We start from the raw sequence: 22655 nt of genomic DNA, 5'->3' as shown, positions 1-22655 counted from the left end.
AGACAGAGGGAAGACCAGACCCTGAGGCATGTCATATTGCTGCTAGAGACTGGGGAAAGCCCACCTCCCGTCTTGCGGGATGAACTCCCAGAACTGCCCCTTCTACTCCGAGACCAACATCGTTTGGAGCTCCAAAACGCCATTCTCGTGAGGAGGAGGCAAGTTGGGGACCAGCTCTATCACCAGTTAGTGTTACCTCAGAAATCTCGGGCTGAAGTACTGTCAGAACTGCATGACAAGATGGGTCATTTGGGCATCGAACGTACTCTTGACCTCGTACGTCGAAGATTCTACTGGCCGAAAATGGCCAATGATGTGTGGAATAAAGTGAAGACATGTGAGAGATGCACCAAACGAAAAGCCTTACCTGAAAGAGCGGCACCCCTGGTGAACATTCGAAGTTATCGACCTCTGGAACTGGTTTGCATGGACTTTTTATCACTGGAACCCGACAGGAGCAGAACCAAAGACATCCTGGTAATAACAGATCACTTTACCAAGTACGCTGTCGCTGCCCCCACGCCAAACCAAAAAGCAAAGACTGTCGCCAAATGTCTCTGGGACAATTTTCTGGTTCATTATGGTATCCCAGAAAAGCTCTATAGTGACCAAGGACCAGACTTTGAGTCACGCACAATAAAAGAACTCTGCAAAATGGCTGGAATTCACAAAATAAGAACTACACCATACCATCCACGAGGAAATCCAGTCGAGCGCTTTAACAGAACACTCCTGAATATGCTTGGAACACTCACCACAGAAGAGAAAACTCACTGGAAAGATTTTGTTAAGCCCTTGGTCCACGCATACAACTGCACCCGGAGTGATGTTACTGGCTACTCACCCTATGAGCTCATGTTTGGTCGACAACCTCGCCTCCCGATTGACCTGGTCTTTGGACTTCCTGTGGACGGCAATCAACCCACTCATTCGCAATATGTCCAGAACCTGAAGTCAAATCTAGAAAAGAGCTACAAAATTGCCATTGGCAATGCGGAGAAGCTCATGGAAAGAAACAAGAGCCGTTTCGACCAACATATCACCCCCTCTGAACTGGACGTTGGTGACAGGGTGCTGGTACGTAACGTGAAACTCCGAGGCAAACACAAAATTGCAGACAAATGGGAACCAGACATCTATGTGGTGGTAAAAAGAGCAGAAAATCTTCCAGTGTACACTGTCCGACCAGAGAACAAATCCAAACCGATTCGTACTCTACACAGAGATCTCCTATTACCATGTGGATTTTTGCCGCATTCCACTAGAACCAACCGAACAACTGTAAAACCAACCGGGAAGCAGTCATTCAACCTTTCTGATGAGGACTGTGCACAACCTCAGTCAGACGATGAGGATGAAATGATACCGCATCAATGGTATGATCCTGTCTCAGAGCCTCTGCGATTCACCACTGTCCACAATCTGCCAGAACCGGCATCCGCCGTTCCAGCCACTGAACCTTTACCATCTGATACACCAGTCTGTGAACCTGCTACGCTCCCTTTGCCTTCTCTTGAGCCAGCAGAGAGCGACACCCCTGACTCAGAAACCCCCGTCAAGGAGGAAGCTCCTGATACTGTGGAATCAGAGGACAGTCTGTCCTCTGCTGAACCTACCAATGTTGAATTGCCGACTGAGTCCAGTATGTCCTCTGCTGCTGATCTACCATCTAACTCTGACACCTCCAGCTCTGAACTAGAACCTCTGAGAACATCAACTTGGACCAGGAAACCTCCGGACCGGTTACAATACTCTACGCTTGGTCAGCCCATCTTGAAGAGTATTCAGGCACTCGTCCATGGCTTAACCACTGCCTTTACTCATGCACTGGAGGATGAAGAGGACCATCTGCTTACTGCCACTGAACAACCTGTCATCCGGACCCAACCACCATGTACAGGGACGTACATGAGATCGAGGGGGGAACCTGTAACCCATATCAACTACTGCCTGTCACATGACCCACGTCAGCTGATTTGAGGTCCCTCTTCTGATTGGCTCCTTTCACGTCGCAGCAACTCTGAAAACCGGCTGTGGAGGGATACTTCCGGGTTCGACTCCTGCTGTGGCTGTGAGCTTATGGCATTTAGAGCGGTATTGGAAAACAAAGCGTTTTCTCTCCTCAATTCATCTTTAAACTTTAAACTCAGCGGTCAGGTTTTTTTTCCCCTTTGAATTGATCTTCTTCATATTGAAGTGGCGAGCCGGTAGGACCATTCTTTGTTTTCCCCTCTTTTCCCCCACTTAGCCGTCTTTGGATTACGGACATATTTCCCATTGTATGAAGCTGGACCCTAAGGAGGAATACCTTAAAAGTGAACTTTAAAAAGAAAAGGACCAAAGAAAAGGACTCTTAGCAAAAGGACTCTTGCACAGAAAAATCACAGCATTGATTTATTATTTAATTGTGGACATTTACGTTGTGTGTTGTGTTAATTATTTTGTTCCATTTCCCCTTTCCCCTATTTATTCAATATATTTTTGGTACAAGACATTGCAGTTTTTGGTCTCATCATTCACACCATCTAGGCTCCATAAAGAACTATTTCTTCTGCGCGTCAGTCAGTAAATTCATCCATTGACATAAACTAGTCCTTTAATAACTTAGCGTTACACCAAATCACAACAACAGTTGTTTTATTAATGTAATTTAAGGACTCTACAACAATACACAAAAAAATCAAAACATAGAAAACCACAGCAATCATATGACCCTTCTACCCACATATCAAGCAGGTCTGGCCCGGATCTGGTATCAAGCCGGCACTGCTGGCTGACTTCTGGCATGATAAGCCGTATGTCATCCAGATGTGGGCCAGCCCTGGCGTAGATGGCACTGTTTATGTGATGGCATGCCACATCTGGCTCGATTGTGGTTTGGTGCATGTGGCCCAGGCTCATACAAAACAGGTCTTCCCTGAGTCCGGCATCAAGCTGGTACTTCTGACTGACTGGTGTCATGGCAGAGTGTATGTCAACCAGATGTGGGCCAGGTCTGGCAATGATGGCACTGTTTATGTTCCTATTTTCCCATTTTAGTTAGAAGACCCAAATGCCATGTTGCAATACTATACTGCTATGGTAGCCAACGTTTCAAATGCAGGTTTGACAGGTTCATGAGTGTACACTTTATCCAAAACCTAGTGAGGGTTTACTCATGTTTGCCAGTGGGTGGCTGTAGCTCAGGAGGTAGAGCAGGTCACCGACTGATTGGAAGGTTAGTGGTTTGATCCCTGGCTCCTCCAGTCTGCATGTCAATAGTGTGAATGTAGTTAGGAAGCACCCAGTTTAGAGAAAATGGGTCAATGTGTAATGAGTACTTTGAGTAATCTGGGAGAGTAGAAAAGTGCTATATAAGAATCAGTCCATTCACTGAACAGAGATTAGTCATGTTGCTTTTGCACTATTATGTTCCAGCACATGTTGTTATTACATGGCTTGATTAAGCTACACATTAGGCTGACATCTGGGGCCAGAGCTGAAACTGTTCTGGGCCAGCAGTGTGTCTGCAACTGGCTCATGGCTGCACACAACTTACACATGGCCCACATACAGCAAAGAATGACAGCCCTTTGGTGGCCCAGATCGGGTTTGCCAGAGGTAATCCGCACATGGGCCAACACAGGACCACCAGTGTGTCTGCAACTGGCCTTGTGCTGGCCCATGTGTGGGCCACATCTGGCAAACCTGATCTGGGCCACCAAAGGGCCATCATTCTTTGCGGTATGTGGGCCATGTGTAAGTACATTGTGTGGGCCATACCAATGTGGGTATGAGCAAGTGCTTTGGCGACAGTGGGAAGGAAAAACTTTTAACAGGAAGAAACCTCCAGCAGAACCAGGCTCAGGGACAGGCGGGGCTATCTGCTGTGACCCGTTAAGGTTAGGTGAGGAAGACAGGACAAAGACACACTGTGGAAGAGAATCACTAATAATTTAGTGCAGTCAGGTGTATAAACACATAGTGATTGAGAAAGGTGACTGAAGAAGAAACACCCAGTGCATCATGGGAATCCCCAGCAGTCTACACCTATTGCAGCATAGCTAAGGGAGGATTCAGGGTCACCTGGTCCAGCCCTAACTATATGCTTTAGCAAAAAGGAAAGTTTGAAGTCTAATCTTGAAAGTAGAGATAGTGTCTGTCTCCTGAATCCAAACTGGAAGCTGGTTCCACAGAAGAGGGGCCTGAAAACTGAAGGCTCTGCCTCCCATTCTACTTTTAAATACTCTAGGAACAACAAGTAGGCCTGCAGAGCGAGAGCGAAGTGCTCTAATAGGGTGATATGGTACTACAAGGTCATTAAGATAAGATGGGGCCTGATTATTTAAGACCTTGTATGTGAGGAGCAGGATTTTGAGTTCTGGATTTAACAAGAAGCCAAAACAGGAGAAATCTGCTCTCTCTTTCTAGTCCCTGTCAGGACTCTTGCTGCAGCATTTTGGATTAACTGAAGTCTTTTCAGGGAGTTCTTAGGACTTCCTGATAATAATGAATTACAGTCGTCCAGCCTGGAACTAATAAATGCATGAACTAGTTCTTCAGCGTCACTCTGAGACAGGATATTTCTAACTTTAGAGATGTTGCACAAATGGAAGAAAGCAGTCTTACATATTTGTTTAATATGTGCGTTGAAGGACATGTCCTGGTCAAAAATGACTCCAAGGTTCCTCACAGCGTTACTGGGGGCCAAGGTAATGCCATCCAGAGTAAGAATCTGCTTAGATACCATATTTCTAAGATTTTCAGGGCCGAGTACAATAACCTCAGTTTGATCTGAATTAAGAAGCAGAAAGTTAGCGGCCATCCAGGTCTTTATGTCTTTAAGACATTCCTGCAGTTTAACTCATTGGTGTGTGTTATCTGGCTTCATGGGCAGATAGAGCTGGGTGTCATCTGCATAGCAGTGTAAATGTATGCTATGTCTTCTAATGGTGCTGCCTAAGGGAAGCATGTATAATGTAAACAGAATTGGTCCTAGCACTGAACCCTGTGGAACTCCATAACTAACCTCAGTGTGTGAAGAGGACTCTCCATTTACATGCTAACATAACTGAGTGCAACTGACTAATACACAGAGCAGTGAAAAGTATTTTCTCTTCCAAATTTCTTATTTTTTTAAATAAAAAGAACCAGAGTAAATACAAATGCAATTTTTACAGTTTTAAATGATAATTTATTCTCCATGAATCACTACCGTACTGTGGTAAATGGGCTTGCGCTCCTGTAGGCTCACCAAATGCACGAGGCCCCGTAGGGAGCAGCTACAGAGAAGAGAAAGTGTACTTTATTGGTCCCCGTGGGGAAAATCCCTCTCTGCATTTGACCCATTCACTCAGTGAAGCAGTGGGCAGCCATTGGGCGCCCGGGGAGCAGTGTGTAGGGACGGTACCTTGCTCAGGGGTACCTCAGGGTAGCTGTTCAGGGGAATCGAACCCCCGACCTTCCGATCATGGGGCCGCCACTCTACCTACTGAGCTATCCCCTACAATGTGTGTTGGACAGCAGTCATGGGCAGAGGCCCTGGCAGCTATGGAGGTAGTCTACTGGGACATGGAACATCACCTCTCTGGTGCAGAAAGAGCCTAAGCTAGTGCGTGAGGTTGAGCGACACCAGCTAGTCGGGCTCACTTCAACGCACAGCTTGGGCTCTTCAACAGCATTCTGAGAAAGGCTAGGGTCATTGAGTCTGAATGGAACCAGATGGTGGAAACCTGAGGTGAAGGGATGATGATAACTTTAAATCATGTCCACTGATAAAAAGACAACTGACATTTTTGAGTTGAAATGACAGAAAACACACTGCAGCTTGTTCTTAGTTGAGGTAGATGATGATATCTAAATCTACATAATAATTATCACTTTGTTATCACCTCACAGATGGAGTGTCACAGTGTAACACAGATGCAGTGCCATTCCCAGTCAGTAAATATAAATGTCATTACTGTTGTTACTACAGAATGGGGGAAGTTTTATATTCCCAAACAAATCCCTTAATCCTGCCTTCTCTGCTCAGATAAGAGCACCAACCTTTTCAGATATGTGTGAGTGTCTTTGTGTAGCTTTGTCTCTCTGTCTTTTGCGTCGTAACTATTCATGCTTTTCTGTCTGTCTGCAGATTATGAGGTAAATCGTCATCATCAGGCTTTCATTGGCTTATCAGCAGTGGCTGGGTTTCTGGTTCTGATTTTTATAGTGGGAACTTCTTATACTTGGTGTTTAAGGAGAAAAGCAAATAGGTAAAGTACTATAATCATGTAATCATGGATACATCTATCAGTGTGCTTGTTGCCAAATCAATACATAAATACAATTCACATATTAAGGTCAAAACTTTAAAGCAAAGGAAACCCAAGAATTCCCCTTTAAGCAAGCAATAGTAAGGTTGGGTTTGGGGAAACCTGCAGTCAGCTGAGACTGAAAACAAAGTCCAGATGAACAGAATCAACCTTCTGGGATTTACTTACCTGGATGACTGAGCGAGCATCAAGACACCTCTCCTTTTAGTTTCTCTCAGTACTCTTTCTGTAACATTTTGGGTCAAATAAAGGTTTTCAGAGAGTAAAGAAATGACAATACTCCAGCCTAAAAGAAAGACATACATAAGAGTCACCAAGGTAACTCTGAACTTGTGATTGGAATGTGGAGATATTCTGAAGCAATAAAACAGTGAACATAAATCCTGTTAAAGTGCAAATATTTCACTGTTAATTTTGTAACAAAGCTGATGCTGCATCCTGCTATCTGACACATTCTTTTTATTTTTGTCCTCTCTTCTCAGATCCAAACCAAAGCATGCTGCTCCTGCTGGTGGTGCTGCTGCTGATGATGATGATGATGATGAAAAGGCTGACAAAATGCAAACTGTCTTTTAAAAATTTGTTTTACATAATAATCTAGTTTGAGAAATCCTCTATTGTTTAATACAAATGTGAAAGTACAGCACAGAAGCACTTCTTAATCAAAAATAATAATAATTCATGAATCACAGCAGTTCGGTGATTTTGTTTGTTCTCCATTTTTCATTGTAACTCTGATCATTTGTGAACATACTTAAATATACTATGAAAATGTTTCCTTCCATCTGTCCACATTCTCCCACTTATCCAATTCAGAGTTGCAACCCCTACAACCCCAACCCCACTGTACAGGGAGTGCAGAATTATTAGGCAAGTTGTATTTTTGAGGAATAATGTTATTATTGAACAACAACCATGTTCTCAATGAACCCAAAAAACTCATTAATATCAAAGCTGAATGTTTTTGGAAGTAGTTTTTAGTTTGTTTTTAGTTTTAGCTGTTTTAGGGGGATATCTGTGTGTGCAGGTGACTATTACTGTGCATAATTATTAGGCAACTTAACAAAAAACAAATATATACCCATTTCAATTATTTATTTTTACCAGTGACACCAATATAACATCTCCACATTCACAAATATACATTTCTGACATTCAAAAACAAAACAAAAACAAATCAGCGACCAATATAGCCACCTTTCTTTGCAAGGACACTCAAAAGCCTGCCATCCATGGATTCTGTCAGTGTTTTGATCTGTTCACCATCAACATTGCGTGCAGCAGCAACCACAGCCTCCCAGACACTGTTCAGAGAGGTGTACTGTTTTCCCTCCTTGTAAATCTCACATTTGATGATGGACCACAGGTTCTCAATGGGGTTCAGATCAGGTGAACAAGGAGGCCATGTCATTAGTTTTTCTTCTTTTATACCCTTTCTTGCCAGCCACGCTGTGGAGTACTTGGACGCGTGTGATGGAGCATTGTCCTGCATGAAAATCATGTTTTTCTTGAAGGATGCAGACTTCTTCCTGTACCACTGCTTGAAGAAGGTGTCTTCCAGAAACTGGCAGTAGGACTGGGAGTTGAGCTTGACTCCATCCTCAACTCGAAAAGGCCCCACAAGCTCATCTTTGATGATACCAGCCCAAACCAGTACTCCACCTCCACCTTGCTGGCGTCTGAGTGGGACTGGAGCTCTCTGCCCTTTACCAATCCAGCCACGGGCCCATCCATCTGGCCCATAGACTCACTCTCATTTCATCAGTCCATAAAACCTTAGAAAAACCAGTCTTGAGATATTTCTTGGCCCAGTCTTGACGTTTCAGCTTGTGTGTCTTGTTCAGTGGTGGTCGTCTTTCTTACCTTGGCCATGTCTCTGAGTATTGCACACCTTGTGCTTTTGGGCACTCCAGTGATGTTGCAGCTCTGAAATATGGCCAAACTGGTGGCAAGTGGCATCTTGGCAGCTGCACGCTTGACTTTTCTCAGTTCATAGGCAGTTATTTTGCGCCTTGGTTTTTCCACACGCTTCTTGCGACCCTGTTGACTATTTTGAATGAAACGCTTGATTGTTCGATGATCACGCTTCAGAAGCTTTGCAATTTTGAGACGGCTGCATCCCTCTGCAAGATATCTCACTATTTTTGACTTTTCTGAGCCTGTCAAGTCCTTCTTTTGACCCATTTTGCCAAAGGAAAGGATGTTGCCTAATAATTATGCACACCTGATATAGGGTGTTGATGTCATTAGACCACACCCCTTCTCATTACAGAGATGCACATCACCTAATATGCTTAATTGGTAGTAGGCTTTCGAGCCTATACAGCTTGGAGTAAGACAACATGCATGAAGAGGATGATGTGGACAAAATACTCATTTGCCTAATAATTCTGCACTCCCTGTATTAATGGCAGCAACATGACTCATAAAAAATAGTTTCCCACTGTGAGGCATCCCATCTTCTTTTAACAGCAGCCAGTAAACATCTGGGAACAGAGGAGAGCAGCTGCTGGGCTTTAGGGAGAGGACTGTTGTCCCTTTCTTCCCTGACAGCGGTTTCTCACTGCTTTGCCGTATTTTTCATTTCATGATGTATCAGATGTTTCGGGTTAGTCAAAGGTCTGGACTGCAGGCAGTTCAACACCTGCACTCTTCTATGAAGCTGTGCTGCTGGAATAGCTGCAGTATGTGGTTTAGTATTGTCCTGCTGAAATATGCAGGTCTCTCCTGAAAAATACGTCCTCTGTTGCTCTTAAACCTGTATACACCTTCCTGCATTGATGGCCTCTCCAGATGTGCCAGCTGCTGATTCAATGAAGGCTGAGTGCTGGTAACAAAGCAGACTCTTCCTCCCGTCTTTAGTCCAAACATGTCGTTTTGGCTGACCTCAGAACAGTTTCCCACTTTGCCTCAGTCCATTTTAAATGAGCGTTGGTCCAGAGAGGACAGCAGAGTGTCTGCATCGTGTTCACATGTGTGATCTGTGGATGGCACAGCGAGCTGTGTTCCAGCTGAAACCCATTTCCATGACAGACTCACAGGTGTGAGTCTCTGTGTGCAAGTTTCAGCCTTGCACACAGAGATTTCTCCAGCTTTAACCGCTGGGCCCTCTTTCATTCTACTTTTAAATATCCTAGAACCACAAGTGCAGTGGAGCTGATGGGCTGGATTCATCAGGCAAGCTCACTTCAAAGAATTGCCCTACGTCAATGTGTCCCAGCTGCCAAAGGGCAAGAATGTCAAAGAACCATTAATTAAATATGCAAAGATTACAAGAAGCTTCAAAGGAAAAATCCCCTTTGGCAGTTCAGTCCATTTGACCTGCTGCAGTTTAACTGTCAGCGTCCAGGCTCTTCACACACAAGCATGCACACACATACCTTCCCTGTCATAGCTCCTCAATCCAATGGCAAAGATTTAAAACGTGATTATGAGCAGATAAGTACTGACTGATATGCCTTTTAAAGTAAATGCATTCATTCGGGGTGTATCCACTAACACTGTGCAAAACAGTTTCTCTTTCGTCCTGGAGTGTTGGTCATACTTGTATATTACTGGAAGTCACTACAAAAGCAGGAAACATTAAACTGGAGCACAGTGGATCGTTGGTAAAACTACAGCACTGTCTAAATCTTTGCTGCTCCCCTGGCTTTCTGCTCTCTGTCTGATTGTCAGCTCTGCCTGCTCTGCAGCCTCACTGCAGAACTCTGAACAGTCACTTTTCAGAGGATCTACCAGGAACAAGCTGCTGCTCACCTCCGCCGAAGGCTGGGACTACAACCTAATGTGGATAAAATGGCCCTGGATGGGGTCAAAGCCCTTTATGCTACTCCACCCTTCACCATCATCGCCAGCCCCTTTTTCAAAGCTAACAGATAAAACCAACATAAGTGGCCCCAGTAAAATCTGAACGCTTAACCGTACAGTCCCCAGGACTCACTGTACAGTGTTGGATTGTGTGTCCACAGGTGTTTGTACTTTGCGCCGTAATAAAATGACGGTAAAAGGCTCCGCCCACATCCCATCCAGGTCTTACCATGCAACGACTCTGTGAATGCACTGGAGAAGTGTAGTGGTAGAGTCCTCCGTCAGGAATGAGATATGTGTGTCGACTTTTTATTCTCCCTTAAGATTATCGTGCCATAACGCTGCCCAGAGCAGCTCTGCTAACAGTCCCCAGGACTCACTGTACAGTTTTAGAGTAAATATAAATGATTTTAATCAAATCCAATGTCTCCACACTCATTAGATTTCAACACAGCTGAACGCTATAATCATAACACAATAATTAAGTAAGCAAATTTATTTCAAAAGAGTTTTATCATCAGGTCCTCACACTACCTCCACCATGTTTGACTGTTGCTGTAATTTCCTTGTTTCTGTAATGCTGTGTTCATTTTAAACCAGAAGTAATAAACCTACCAGAAAGTTAAATGTGGTCGTGTCAGTCCACAGAAGTTTTCCCACAATTTTGGGAGGATCATCAATGTGAGACGGGCATTTGTGTTGTTTTGGGGCAGCAGTGGTTTTCACCATTTTTGCCCATCCTGTTTGTTATTGTTGACTCTGAGTGGCATGAGTCCTGCAGTTTACTGAGTTCTTCTGTGACCTCCTGCTTCAGTTGTTGATGTAGTGTTGGAGTAATTTTGGTATGTCACTCCTGGTTGGGCTGAAGGACCGTGATGATTTTAAAGGTATGACTGAACATTTTTTGGAGGATTTCTTCGTATCAATAATAAGCTGTGTTCTGTCTGTCTCTGCAGTGTCTACTTGAACAAAATACACGAGACTCGCGTGAAATGTCACAGGTGGAATCCAGCCATGCTTTTCAGTTCTATCGTCTATATTCTCAAACCTGTCATAGCAGATCAACCCGGCGTTACATGACAGACACTTGAACACTGCTGTCTGACTCTGAAAGTAGAAGGAACCTGGAGAAACACTGTTTTTGTAGGTTGAGTTTATTTTACCTCCAACAACAGAGTTTGATATGATAAGAGTGTTTCCACATGTTTCAAGACTTACACCAAACACAGTCTTCAAAGACAATTTATGATTTAAACTATTTCACCAACGTGCATTAAAAAGTTCAGTTTAAGAGACACGAGAAACCTCAGCTGGTGCTGCATGTCTTTATCGTGTTCATCATGTGTTAGGACCAGAGCATGGCAGCTTTTAACGTGACCGCAGAACCAAGACGCTGCCTGGAGGTTATTTACTGCCACTGCTGAAGTAAACGCTTGTGTCACTTTGATGGATGCAGAACACTGAGAGCAAGCTCGCAGTCTTTCAGGTAAATGCTCACATGACTCCGTTTTGTTCTGTTCAGCAGGGTTCATCCAGCACTAGATGGGTCTCAGTAACTTATATGTGAAACATGAAGTACTTTTTAGTACTTTAGTACATTAACATGTTACTGTTACTGATAAATGTCAAGTGATTAAGACTGAAAGGAAACAAGAACATTTCTCTGGTGTCCGCGGTGTACAGTCACAATGAAACAGCTGCATTTTAATGAAGTCTGAACAGAAGCTGAACACAGCCTAACGTTTATTACATGGAAACATTTTCAGCCTTTTGTCTGTTGGACTAAAAACTAATCGTTTGCAATAAAGATGACTGGATTCTGCTAGGGTGGCTAAGTTGAAGGTGAATTCAGCTGTCCCTGCAGTATATTGGTGAGATAAGATCTCTGTCTATCCCAGCGATAGCCATCAGCTGACTTGAACCCTGACATCAGACATTATCTAGTACATTATCCAGTTTTATCCAAGTCTTGTAAAGTCATATCTTATCTGTGTAAAAGGTTACCTTTCCTAAGATACCATGAAGCAATTGTTTTTTTGAGGTGGGGCGGAGGTTGTTTTTGGGTGTCATTGTCTGTTGTGCTCTTGTGTAACTTTGTTTTGTCTCTTTCTTTTCTTTGTAGCTGCTGTGATGAATATTCAGAGGTGCTCACTGCTCTCTCAGCAGTAACGGGGTTTTGTATTAGTGTTCAGTATTGTCATTTCTTACACCGTGTATAAAAGGGATGCAATATTTAACAGTGAGGTGAGCCAAACATTTGCATTTAAGCTTCTGCTTTTATTATGTAGTTAAAAGAGGATTTCTCGTCCCTGTTTCTATAAATCTAGCTGTTCCTAAAATACCAAAATAGTTATGTTTAATACTAATTTTGTAAATCACTAGTGAATGATTGAAGCAGCATAATTTTTGTGGTCAATTGGTGCATAAATATAGTCTGTAAATCTGGAGTCAAACAAAGCTGTGAGAGGTAACAAAATATGTTTAATGCTTTTATGTCTGTTTAAAGTGATAATAAATTGTATTCTATAAATACAAAAATAGGAAATGTCATTATTTTGGTGGGTTCACGCTGTTCTGTTCGCTTTCCAATCTCATATAACGAGATGATAAACTCTCCCTTTATGTTTGCTCCACTATTGTAGCGTTAGCTTGATGCTGGAGAACCGCAACCGCCACATATGGACCCCGGCACTCATTCAAAGGAGTATCAGTCCACATTAAGAAAAAATTATTCTATTCGTAATTCTATTTGGAGAAAAAGGTTGAAATGTGGAGATAACAGCTGTACCCTCTGAGTTAGTAAAATCATACTTCAGAATCAGTTTTACAAGGAAATGATTTTGCTTTTAGCTCATAAACACAGAGTGTAGCAAACAAGGTAGTTTGTCCTGAGACAACAACAGTAATCTCCCCATTTTGACTTATTCCAGTCACAGAAGCGTTGGAGGTAGTTCGTAAGAGATTACAGGATGACCCCAACCTCAGCAGCAGGACCGCTCTCAGCATCGACCAAGTGTGTTTGAACTGTGTCTTCATTCCACCTACTTCACATACAAGGGTCAGTTCAACAGACAGAAACATGGGTGTGCCATGGGCTCGCCAGTTTCACCCATCGTGGCCAATTTGTACATGGAAGAAGTGGAAAAGAGGGCTTTGCTATCCTACCCTGGAACACCACCAAGTCATTGGTTCAGATAAGTGGATGACACCTGGGTGAAAATCAAATCTCAGGACGTACCACAATTCACGGATCACATTAACTCGGTGGACCGACTCATCAAATTCACCAGGGAGGATATGAAAAGTGGCAGGTTAGCCTTCTTAGACTGTGAGATTTCCATCAGTAATGGGGGACATCTAAAAGTACCGTAAACCTACACATACGGATCAGTATCTAAGGTTTGACTCTCATCATCCACTGGAGCACAAACTGGGCGTCATCAGGACGCTACCACACAGAGCGAACACCATCCCCACTGACACAGCAGCCAGGGAGGCAGAAGAACATCAAGAAGGCCCCGAGTAAATGTGGTTATCCCAGCTGGACTTTTGTCAAAGCTGGGAAGGCTCCTAAAGAAAGCTCCGATCCAGGAGAGAAGGACAACCGCTGCCTAAGAGAAAACCTGTAGTGATCCCGTACGTGTCAGGAGTATCGGATTCATAGATCAGGGAAACCAAACAACCTCTGACTAAGCGGATGGCACAACACAGCAGAGCCACCTCGTCAGGCCAGGACTCTGCAGCCTATTTACACCTACAGGCCAGTGGACACTCGTTCAGTGATGAGGATGTAACATCCTGGACCGGGAGGAACGCTGGTTTGAGGGCGGAGTCAAGGAGGGAAAGACCATCTCTGGTCATTTTTGTATAGCATATCATAAATATAAACATATTTATAAAAATAACTCGTGAAAAATATATTAACCACTTTCACTAAATGGCACCATGACCCACTGCTTCCGTAAAGAAACTGACATGCGTCACATTTCGTGGCTACGCAGACAGCGCCATCTTGTGGTGGCTCCGGTGTAGTGCTGCTTGAGAACAATAGCAGCGAACTGCGGAAGGAAATTAGAGCCGTTTAACCGGGACAAATACAGCAGGCGGCAAAAGCAAAGCGGTGTTGCAGCCGTTTCAGCGCCTTCGTGCAGTAAGTGCGTCGTGCTTTGTTGGCACCGTTGTTTGCAATTGATTTATTTTGCATCCACCGACAGGACACTCCGTCGGTTACGGCTGAGAGGACATCTGCACGCAGTACACTGTTTATCATCACCGCGACCCAGTAACCGCGGCAGACGGTGTTGCGTTTGCAACCAGATTGGATTAACTTCCTGCTGCGATATGGCGCGTGGAAACAACACGGAGGGGAACGAGCTGCTATTTAGCTTAGAGGAGCCCCGCTAAGGATCACTGTTACCTCAGTGAAACAAACTAGTTCTGAGGCACACCGAGGGACCAGTGGGGCATGAGCTGTGGGCGCTCGGCTAACAAATACCGGATTTTAACAGCCCTATTTTCAAAATAAAAGCCGTCGTTTATTAACAGACCTGCGTGAGAAACAGCTGAACGGACACGCATTAAAAATACTGAGAGGAAGCACAGCAGGTATCGCGACATGAGCGACTCCGGGGATGCAGCAAGTGTTCCCGGCTTCTCCTCCCCGAGCAGCGGGGCTGGGCTGGGGAGAGCACTCGCGGCCCGGGTCAGGACTCTGACCTCCCCACCTCCGCCTGGAAGACTGACGTCCCTCAGAACCCGGGACCTGACGCTGGGGGGAGGCTTCAAAAAGACTAAGGTAACCTAGCACAGCCCCGGTGTTAATAATGCCGCGTGCTTATTTTGCGTGAAGTGGAAATAATAAAGCACAGTCCCGTGAGTGTAATCCCGGGGTCATAAGTCTGCTGACACGTTCACGGGCTTCTCTCTGCAGACATCTGATGGGGGGACTCGGTGGTCATGTGGCATGTTGTGTCTCTCCTACAGTCCACTCAGCCAAGCCCCGCCCCCTGATCACGTGTTACAGTAACACTAATACTCAGGCTATAACAACCCTGCACACATTTGTTCATTCTGATTTGTGTTTCTGTATCTGCACGCAGTTGCTGTATAAAATTCGTTTGTGTTTACTTACTCATATAGAGATGTTTGTGTTATATATACTGGAACAAATTGCTCGTTTGTGTACAAACATGATCACACGCTCACAGTTCCAGATAAACCAACAAGTATACAACAGTGTAAATACAAAACATGTGAGTTAGGTTCGTCAGGGGCTCTGAATGGGCCATGGATGTGAAGCAGATGAAGGCAGAGAAGAAACAAGTTAGATTAAATTAGATTAGATGAAACTTTATTAATCCCTCGGGTGGCTTCCTCTGGGAAATTCTGTTTCCAGGAGCACAGCACCGACAGAAGTTACAAAAGGATGTAAGCAGAAATAGAAATATATCACATATATAAATACAGAGACATGTATGTTAAAGGTGTTATTTAAATGCTAACTTAGCACTGTGAACATTTGCAGACAGTAGCAGTCAGGACAGTGACTGCAGCTTGGTCAGTTTGGGAGTTAAAGGAAGTTTTTCTGTTTTTTTTAATGCAGGATTTGATAGAAACAGGGAAAGAGGTCAGGGTCAGCGCTACAGCTCACATTCTTGCTTTGATGCCTGTTAACTCCTGGTCAGGTTTTAAAAGTAAGGTTTATAATTCATAATAATATCCATGTAGTTGAGTAGAAAAGCATTCACACCTCGTTTGAATCCTAATGAGGACATACGTGTTTCTTTTCTCTCCTGGTTTGTACCAACAGAAAACCTTTGAGCCTAACGTCCACGCCGTGAGGAAGAGTAAAGACGAGTGAGTGACGACAGTATGAGAATTTCATCTGTGTATGCACTGTGTCATTTAATGATCCTGAACACCTGTAGGCTAAAGGAGGAGATCCACGTGGCTCCGAAAAAGGAGAGAAGAGATAGGAATGAGCGGAGGAGAGAGAGCAGAGGGAGGAGGAAGGAGCGGCCTCAGACCATCCAGTCCCACTCCATCTTTGAACAGGGTCCTGCTGACAGCGTGCGCAAAACAGGTGCACACCCACAGCCCTCTTCTCATTCTGTTGGATGTCTTTCTCCAGACTGCATTTCCTCTTCATCACACTCAATCAGTGCTTCTGCCTACAGGCTGGCATGGTGCTACACACCTGCAGGAGTCTGCCACCTCTCCTGTCTGCAAACTGCTCAAGAAAGAGACAAAGGAGGAAGAGGAAGACGAGATACTCAGTAAACTTCAGCGAGATGATGTGAGTGCTTCCTGTTTCGTTCCTGTGAAGCTTTAAAGATGAATTAAAACTGTAGTCAGGAGCCCATAAACGTTAGCTGTTCTCACTTCTCGTGTTTATTCTGGAACGTGTTCACATTGACTTGGAAATCATTGTTTTGACATATTACAACAAGTAAAAAGGTGTGAGGGTATGAACTCTCCCCCTCCTCCTCCTGTTCATGCATGTGCAGTGAAAGCGCACCGATGCAGTCGTGTGCGTCACAGACACCAAAAGATTAAAAGAACCCAACAGATGCAAAGAGCTCCACTTTTCATCTTTATGGATCGACCCTCAGCTGCAGGTCAGCAGGACCTTTGCCTCAGTGCTTCACCTGATGTATTGGCAGGTCACATTTGCAGATGTGTTGGTAACGGCCGGTAAATGGAAACAAAAAACGTCACACAAGGAAGCACATTATGAGCGTTAAGGTTGCATCGTTTGTCCACCAGAGGGCACTCTCCAACCTCCCTGTTGGCAGCAGGTGTCTGTAACACCATCAGCTGATCCGCAGAGCAGGTTTATGTGTGTGAGCAGTGTTCAGACAGTTTAATGCTGTAAGAGTTTGCACCACTGACCGTCGGCCTGCGAGTGAGTGCAGTGTTTCATGACAGTCAGCTGATAATCAGCTGACCATTGGGAAACTAATGTTATGCATCTGTACCTACAGTTCATCGATGATCCGGGTCTGAGGAATGATGCAAAGCTGAAGCCCATCCAGCTGCCTCTGTGTCAGTCCAGCAGTCGCACTCTGACCTCCAGGACACGTGAGAAAACCTCCCACGCTGCACAGCGTCACAAGCAGTTCACTCAGTCACAGCACTGACGTCAGAGTTTAGGCTCTGCTGTTTCCACTTCAACAATAACGTGACTGTTAATGTGCCATGTTTGGTAAGACGTGCAGGAAATGTGTCAGTCAATGAATGATAAATGGAAAGTAATGATTCTTAATCAAAGATGGTGTGATCAGTCACGAGGAGATGTAGATGTATGAAGATCTATGATCTGTTATCACTAAATAGTCACGCTGACCTGATGAATGAGGGTAAAGCAAAGGGAAGTTAAAAAAGGAGGAGCTGAAGGGACCTGCGTGGGCAGCAGAGGGAAAGATGAGCTACCCTTTGCAGAGCTGCTGAAGGTGGAGGCCTTCATGAAGGCAGGCAGCAGAGTAGCAGAGCTCACTGACTTTGCACTGAGTGATGTGGTGGATGACAGACAGTGTCCTCACTGAGCTCCTGCATGTCTGTCTGTGAGTAGTGATCACTCTGTGTTGTGATGGCAGGTCCAGAGAGGCCCACTGTGTTCAGACCTCAGTCCTGTGCAGGGACCAGCAGGACCGAGCGGCCTAAATCAGAGCAGCCGTCGCTGGTAGAACTGCTGCAGGATCTCAGCCTGTCCGGCAGGGAGGAGCTCTTCTTCATGCAGCTGCCCGACTGCATGCCAGGCAGAGCGTCTGGAGCGAAGGTCGACCTGGCTCCTGGGCCTGCAGCAGAGATGCCTGCAACAAAGGAGGGCAAGCATGAAGTGAAGAGGACTCCACATCTTCAAGCAAAAGTGAGTAGACGGGATAAACACATGTTAAAGGACTGACCCATCCAGATGTTTGAGCGTGATTCCTAACATCAGCCCTGAAAGCTTTGTTTGCATCTATCCATAAGCTCCTCGGCCATTTTTGTTTGCATCTTCTGCTTCCAGCCTAATACAGTGGTACAGCATGCAGTCCTCTTCCTGCAGACGTCCTTAGTTAACGGTCGCTGACAGAAACAGCTAAGCTGTGCCAGTGAGGTCAAACCTAGAGCTCAGCAGTGTTTCTGCCTGACAGCTGTACAAGTGTTTCCTGCAGCACAGAGGCGGTGAACACCTCTCTCATCACAGATATTTATGTTATGCTATGTTAATTTAATTTTACAAAATTATGTAAAGCAGCTGCTGGCGAAATTCACTGATTTGTGGAACAGATTCCAGGACTAAAATCCTCCCTTTGGATTTTGTTGCACGTCCTCGTTCATTCTCAGGTGTTTTGGAAGCGGCTGAAACAACGCTTCATCCGTGCTACCCACATAAAGATTGTTGTGGACCCAGCGCTGCCCTCCAAGGCAGCAGCAGCTACCCCCAGCAGGACGCTGCCCTGCAGACCATAAAAACATAAACAAGCTGCAGCGTACTCCCTGCATAGGTCACCAACTCATAACAGTACTAACACAACAAGCTGTTACACGCACATCCACACCGATGTCTAATTCAGAATCCCCAAATCAGCCACAGTCAGGTTCAGACACCAGGGCTCCTAACATCTCACGCGTGGCTTTGACTTCGCATTTTACCCACTGCACAGGAAACACTCAGCCTGAAACACCATCACGTGATCTGTGGTCTGCATCGTCAAGCCTCACTGAAGCACAGTGGACTGTTGTAACTGCTTCTAAAGAGTGTGTGTGTGTGTGTGTGTGTGCGTGTGTGTGTGTGTGCACTCAGAGTGCAGTGAAAGAGGGCTGTCCTGTGCTCTCGCAGTTCCCAGAAGGATTTCTGGGTAAGCTGCAGATCAGGAAGTCAGGAAAGGTGGAGCTGAAGCTGGGTGACATCATCATGGACGTCTCAGAGGGAGCTGCATTCTCCTTCCTGCAGGTAACGCGTTTGTGTTCTAACATTATTTTTGCATTGCAATCATTAACTAGTGTAAGCAGATCTGTCAGACCTGTGTGGTCATGGATTACATATGATGCTCAAATTTCCCACCAAAAAAAGTTCAAATAAACAAAAGGATAATATGACACTACCTTTAGTTTTACATAGTATTACAGCAGGTTTAGACATTTTTATTATTGTTTCAGTCATGTGACCTTTGCAGTATAATTTGTGAGTTACAAACACCAAAAGCTGCAGACACCGGGGACCACGAGCTGGTGAGGCGTCCTCTGGATGAATGGGGAGGGTTGCTCATCCAGTTTGGCCAGTGTCTGGTTAATGAGAGATCTCGTGTGAATAAATCTAAATGCCTCCACTTCCTCCATGACCTCTACTTTCTGTTTGTAACAGAGACTTGGCTAAGTGTCGGGGAGCGTCTCCCACCTCGTCCACCTGGATGTACACGTCTAACTCTCCTATATGGTTATGGTTAATGTTAGCTGGAACAGGTGCACCACCTTCCTCACATTCACCAATATGAATGCTGGGGTGGGGGCGGACTAGGAGACTGTAACTACTCCTGCTTAATGGTTTACTGTCACATTAGCTAACAAAAGTGAAATGGTGACGTCACAGCTCCAGCCGTGCACGGCTGGCTCTGCTTTGCACAGTTTGCATTTAACTTTGCTTTCTGTGAAATGCTTTCACATTTTTTAAAATCTCAGTTTCCGTTTTCTTCCGTCCTCCTGCTTTGCCGGTCGCACTGTGTTCTTCTTCGTTGGTATTAAATGCAGTCTTGGCAGACAGTATAGGTGATACTGCCCCATAGCTGCCTGTAGTGTATTACAGTTATAAAAACACGTATGACACGTCGACAAGTTTTTATAGTCAGTATCATGGATGTTGATGAATTGTTGCAGCCCTGCCTCCAGCTTTGACAGATGTCCACGTTTACTCAGGGCCTTGTTGACCTGATGTTCCTCCCTGCTGCTGTCTCTGTGGGGATGGTGTTCAGATTCAGAAGACTTTATTTATCCCCCAGGGGCAATTAAGAGACTGACCGTGCCGACCGTACATGCCATACACAAACATCACATTGGGGAGACAGGTAGGTAGCTGGCCGGTCAGCAGCACGAGCAGCGACCCAGAACCGAACAATGGAAAAATGCACAACATGAGGAAGGACAAGGAGGAAAAAGAACCCCCCCCAGACTGAGCTCCAACAGGGAGGTCAGTTTGAGAACAGAAAAAAATCACCTCAGCGCATAGCACATGAAAAGCTCTTAATACACCATAGAAACACATGACAAGCAACAGGGATGAGTAAAAGGAGAGAGCCGTGTAGACAGCACATCCGGGCCTGCAGCATATGTGCTGCTCCCCTTTGAGCCACCGTAAGCATCGGAGGCGTTTGGAAGGGGAGGGGGGATGAGTGTATGTCTGCATGGCTCTGTGTTGACACCCAGGTTGTGCTCCATTCAGTGACGAGGGTCAGACCTTAAATACTGATCCGAATGCTTCCTGGGGCTCATAAGTAGATTTTCTCCTGTTAGTCTTTCTGGTCTAGCAGAACTGTGCACCTACCCTTGTCTACTGGAAGGATGTTGATGTTTGTGAAGTAGTCAGACTCGAACGTCAAGGAAGGTGGTAGGGAAGCAGACTATGCCGACAGTTCAGGTTTCCAAGGTGAGCAATTTATTTACAGTGAACTTAATTTAATGTAACTTAACAAAACTTCCTCCCCAAATAAACTCTATTAACATAACATGGCTCTGGTGACACAGCTCACCTCTGCTCTCTGCTGCATCTGGTAGAGACTGGCTTTAAATAGGGCCATCAATTTCCTTCCAATTGCCCAGCCAGTACCACTCACTCAACTGAGGGATCTAAAACTCTACCCAGATGATCGAAAAACACAAAACCTCTACACACTTCTAATATGCACATTTACACAACTAAATGGCAGTGTTAACGAAAGGAAAAACATTCAACAAATCCCTTTAAACCTTAACACAAACAAAAGGAAGCATCTCTCTGGAAAAACAAACCCCTCCACTTGGTTTGATCTGCTGATGTCATGTGTGACATCATCAGGACTTTAAAATGAGGAAATGCCAGGTGGGCGTTTCCCCACGCCTGACCCTCATGAAGACTGAAAAGACAAACAGAGTAAGTATGAACAAATGACTTAATCTGTAACATAATAAAGTATAAAGAAACATGTAACTGAGTATTTGTCTTAATTTGCAGAATGTTTGATTTGCCGGCAACAAAACGCTTCCACAAACAAACCCGGGATAGTGAGTGAAGCAATGTTACTTGACAAATAGCAAATCATAGCAAATACATAGAAACAGAATAATGTGTACAATGTGCAAAAAAAGGTAAACACATATGGGGCAAATGGAGAGCATTGCAACTGCTCCTCTGCTTTGTCACAATGTTGTTGTCATTACTAAGTGATGTGAGTGCCTCCCTCTCGTCCATGCTGATGTTGGATGCTGGCTTTGCATTGCTGCTCTGCTTCTACAGCTGTAGCGTTGTTGTTTCTGTGGCTGGGATCAAAGTTCAACCCTTTTGAAAGGATGTGATCAGTCTGTGTCATCCTCGGTGGGGCGTCCTTCTCTACACGTTAGACCAAACCCCGAGCCTTGGCTGAATGATATCAGTCGAGCTGCCACACGAGGAAGGATCAGCTTCAGGCGTCTCACGGTGTTCTTAGTGAACGTTGGCCCTACTGTCAAAGCTGAAGACAGGAAACATTTCACTGATATTTAAAATACTTCTCACAAACCTCATGTCCTTCAGTACAGTTGATTATTATCTGAAACCTTCCAGTACACACCCTTTGATGCTTCTTCTGAAGAAGGTTGCCACATTCAGAGAACATACAGTGGCTTGCAAAAGTGTTCGGCTCTCTTGAACTTTCCCACATTTTGTCACATTTTATTGGAATTCCAGGTGAAAGGCCAACACAAAGTGGTGCACACGTGAGAAGTGGAACGAAAATCATACGTGATTCCAAACATGTGTTACAAATAAATAACTGCAAAGTGGCGTGTGCGTAATACAGCAAGCCACTGTATCTGCTCAGAGGCTGAGGAGCAGCACTGACAGCAACACACGGGCGTCCACGGTGAAGGAAAACAACCATTCATTACGTCACTGCCTATTCACACGCCATCTCTCCCTCTTTCTGCAGCAACTGGTGTCTGTGCGTCTGTGTGATGGGCGGACTGGAGATATGATGGTGCTGGGAAACGTCCATCACAAACTGGTTTTATCTCCGGACTTCCAGGCTTTACTGGGCCAAGCTGCATCACAGCAGCCTCCGGGCCCCTGAGGGTCTCCCTGCAGGTGACCCGTAGACACTGTAGGAGGAGAAACTGCAGTAAATGTGTTGGGAAGAACAGTCTGAGGGTACACTGCTGAGAGTCACCATCAAGGTAACATGCATCTGTGTTTAAATCATGTGAAGTCTTTGAAATGAATCTTTTTAAAACACAGACGTTTCCCTCTCTGGGATGAAGATATCAGCGCAGTAAAATGGGCCATGAACCATCAGCCTGCTGACCACAAGGACCGTCATAGTGTGTCACTCACACGGGCTGACA

At 44.9% G+C, this 22655-nt stretch overlaps 1 protein-coding gene across 2 annotated transcripts; it reads left to right on the top strand.

Annotated features, from left to right (window-relative positions):
* Positions 1–14272: 14272 nt before the first annotated feature.
* On the top strand, positions 14273–22519 carry LOC146626094 (DNA-directed RNA polymerase III subunit RPC4). 2 transcript variants are annotated; one of them, XM_085361148.1, is made up of 8 exons: positions 14273–14898; positions 15913–15959; positions 16031–16185; positions 16280–16398; positions 17087–17183; positions 17699–17970; positions 18892–19041; positions 22244–22519. In XM_085361148.1, exons 1-8 carry the CDS (start codon positions 14719–14721, stop codon positions 22382–22384), a joined length of 1161 nt encoding a protein of 386 aa, XP_085217274.1. In that variant the 5' UTR covers positions 14273–14718; the 3' UTR covers positions 22385–22519. The 2 variants fall into 2 exon arrangements, with proteins under 2 accessions (XP_085217274.1, XP_085217273.1); XM_085361147.1 differs by lacking the exon at positions 22244–22519 and adding an exon at positions 19248–19596.
* Positions 22520–22655: the final 136 nt, after the last annotated feature.

This window comes from Diplotaxodon limnothrissa, linkage group LG8 (assembly GCF_057381915.1).
Source record: "Diplotaxodon limnothrissa isolate DT_005_m linkage group LG8, D_limnothrissa_male_GT1.1, whole genome shotgun sequence".
Lineage (NCBI taxonomy): Eukaryota > Metazoa > Chordata > Actinopteri > Cichliformes > Cichlidae > Diplotaxodon > Diplotaxodon limnothrissa.
This window is presented reverse-complemented; position numbering and strand designations above follow the sequence as displayed.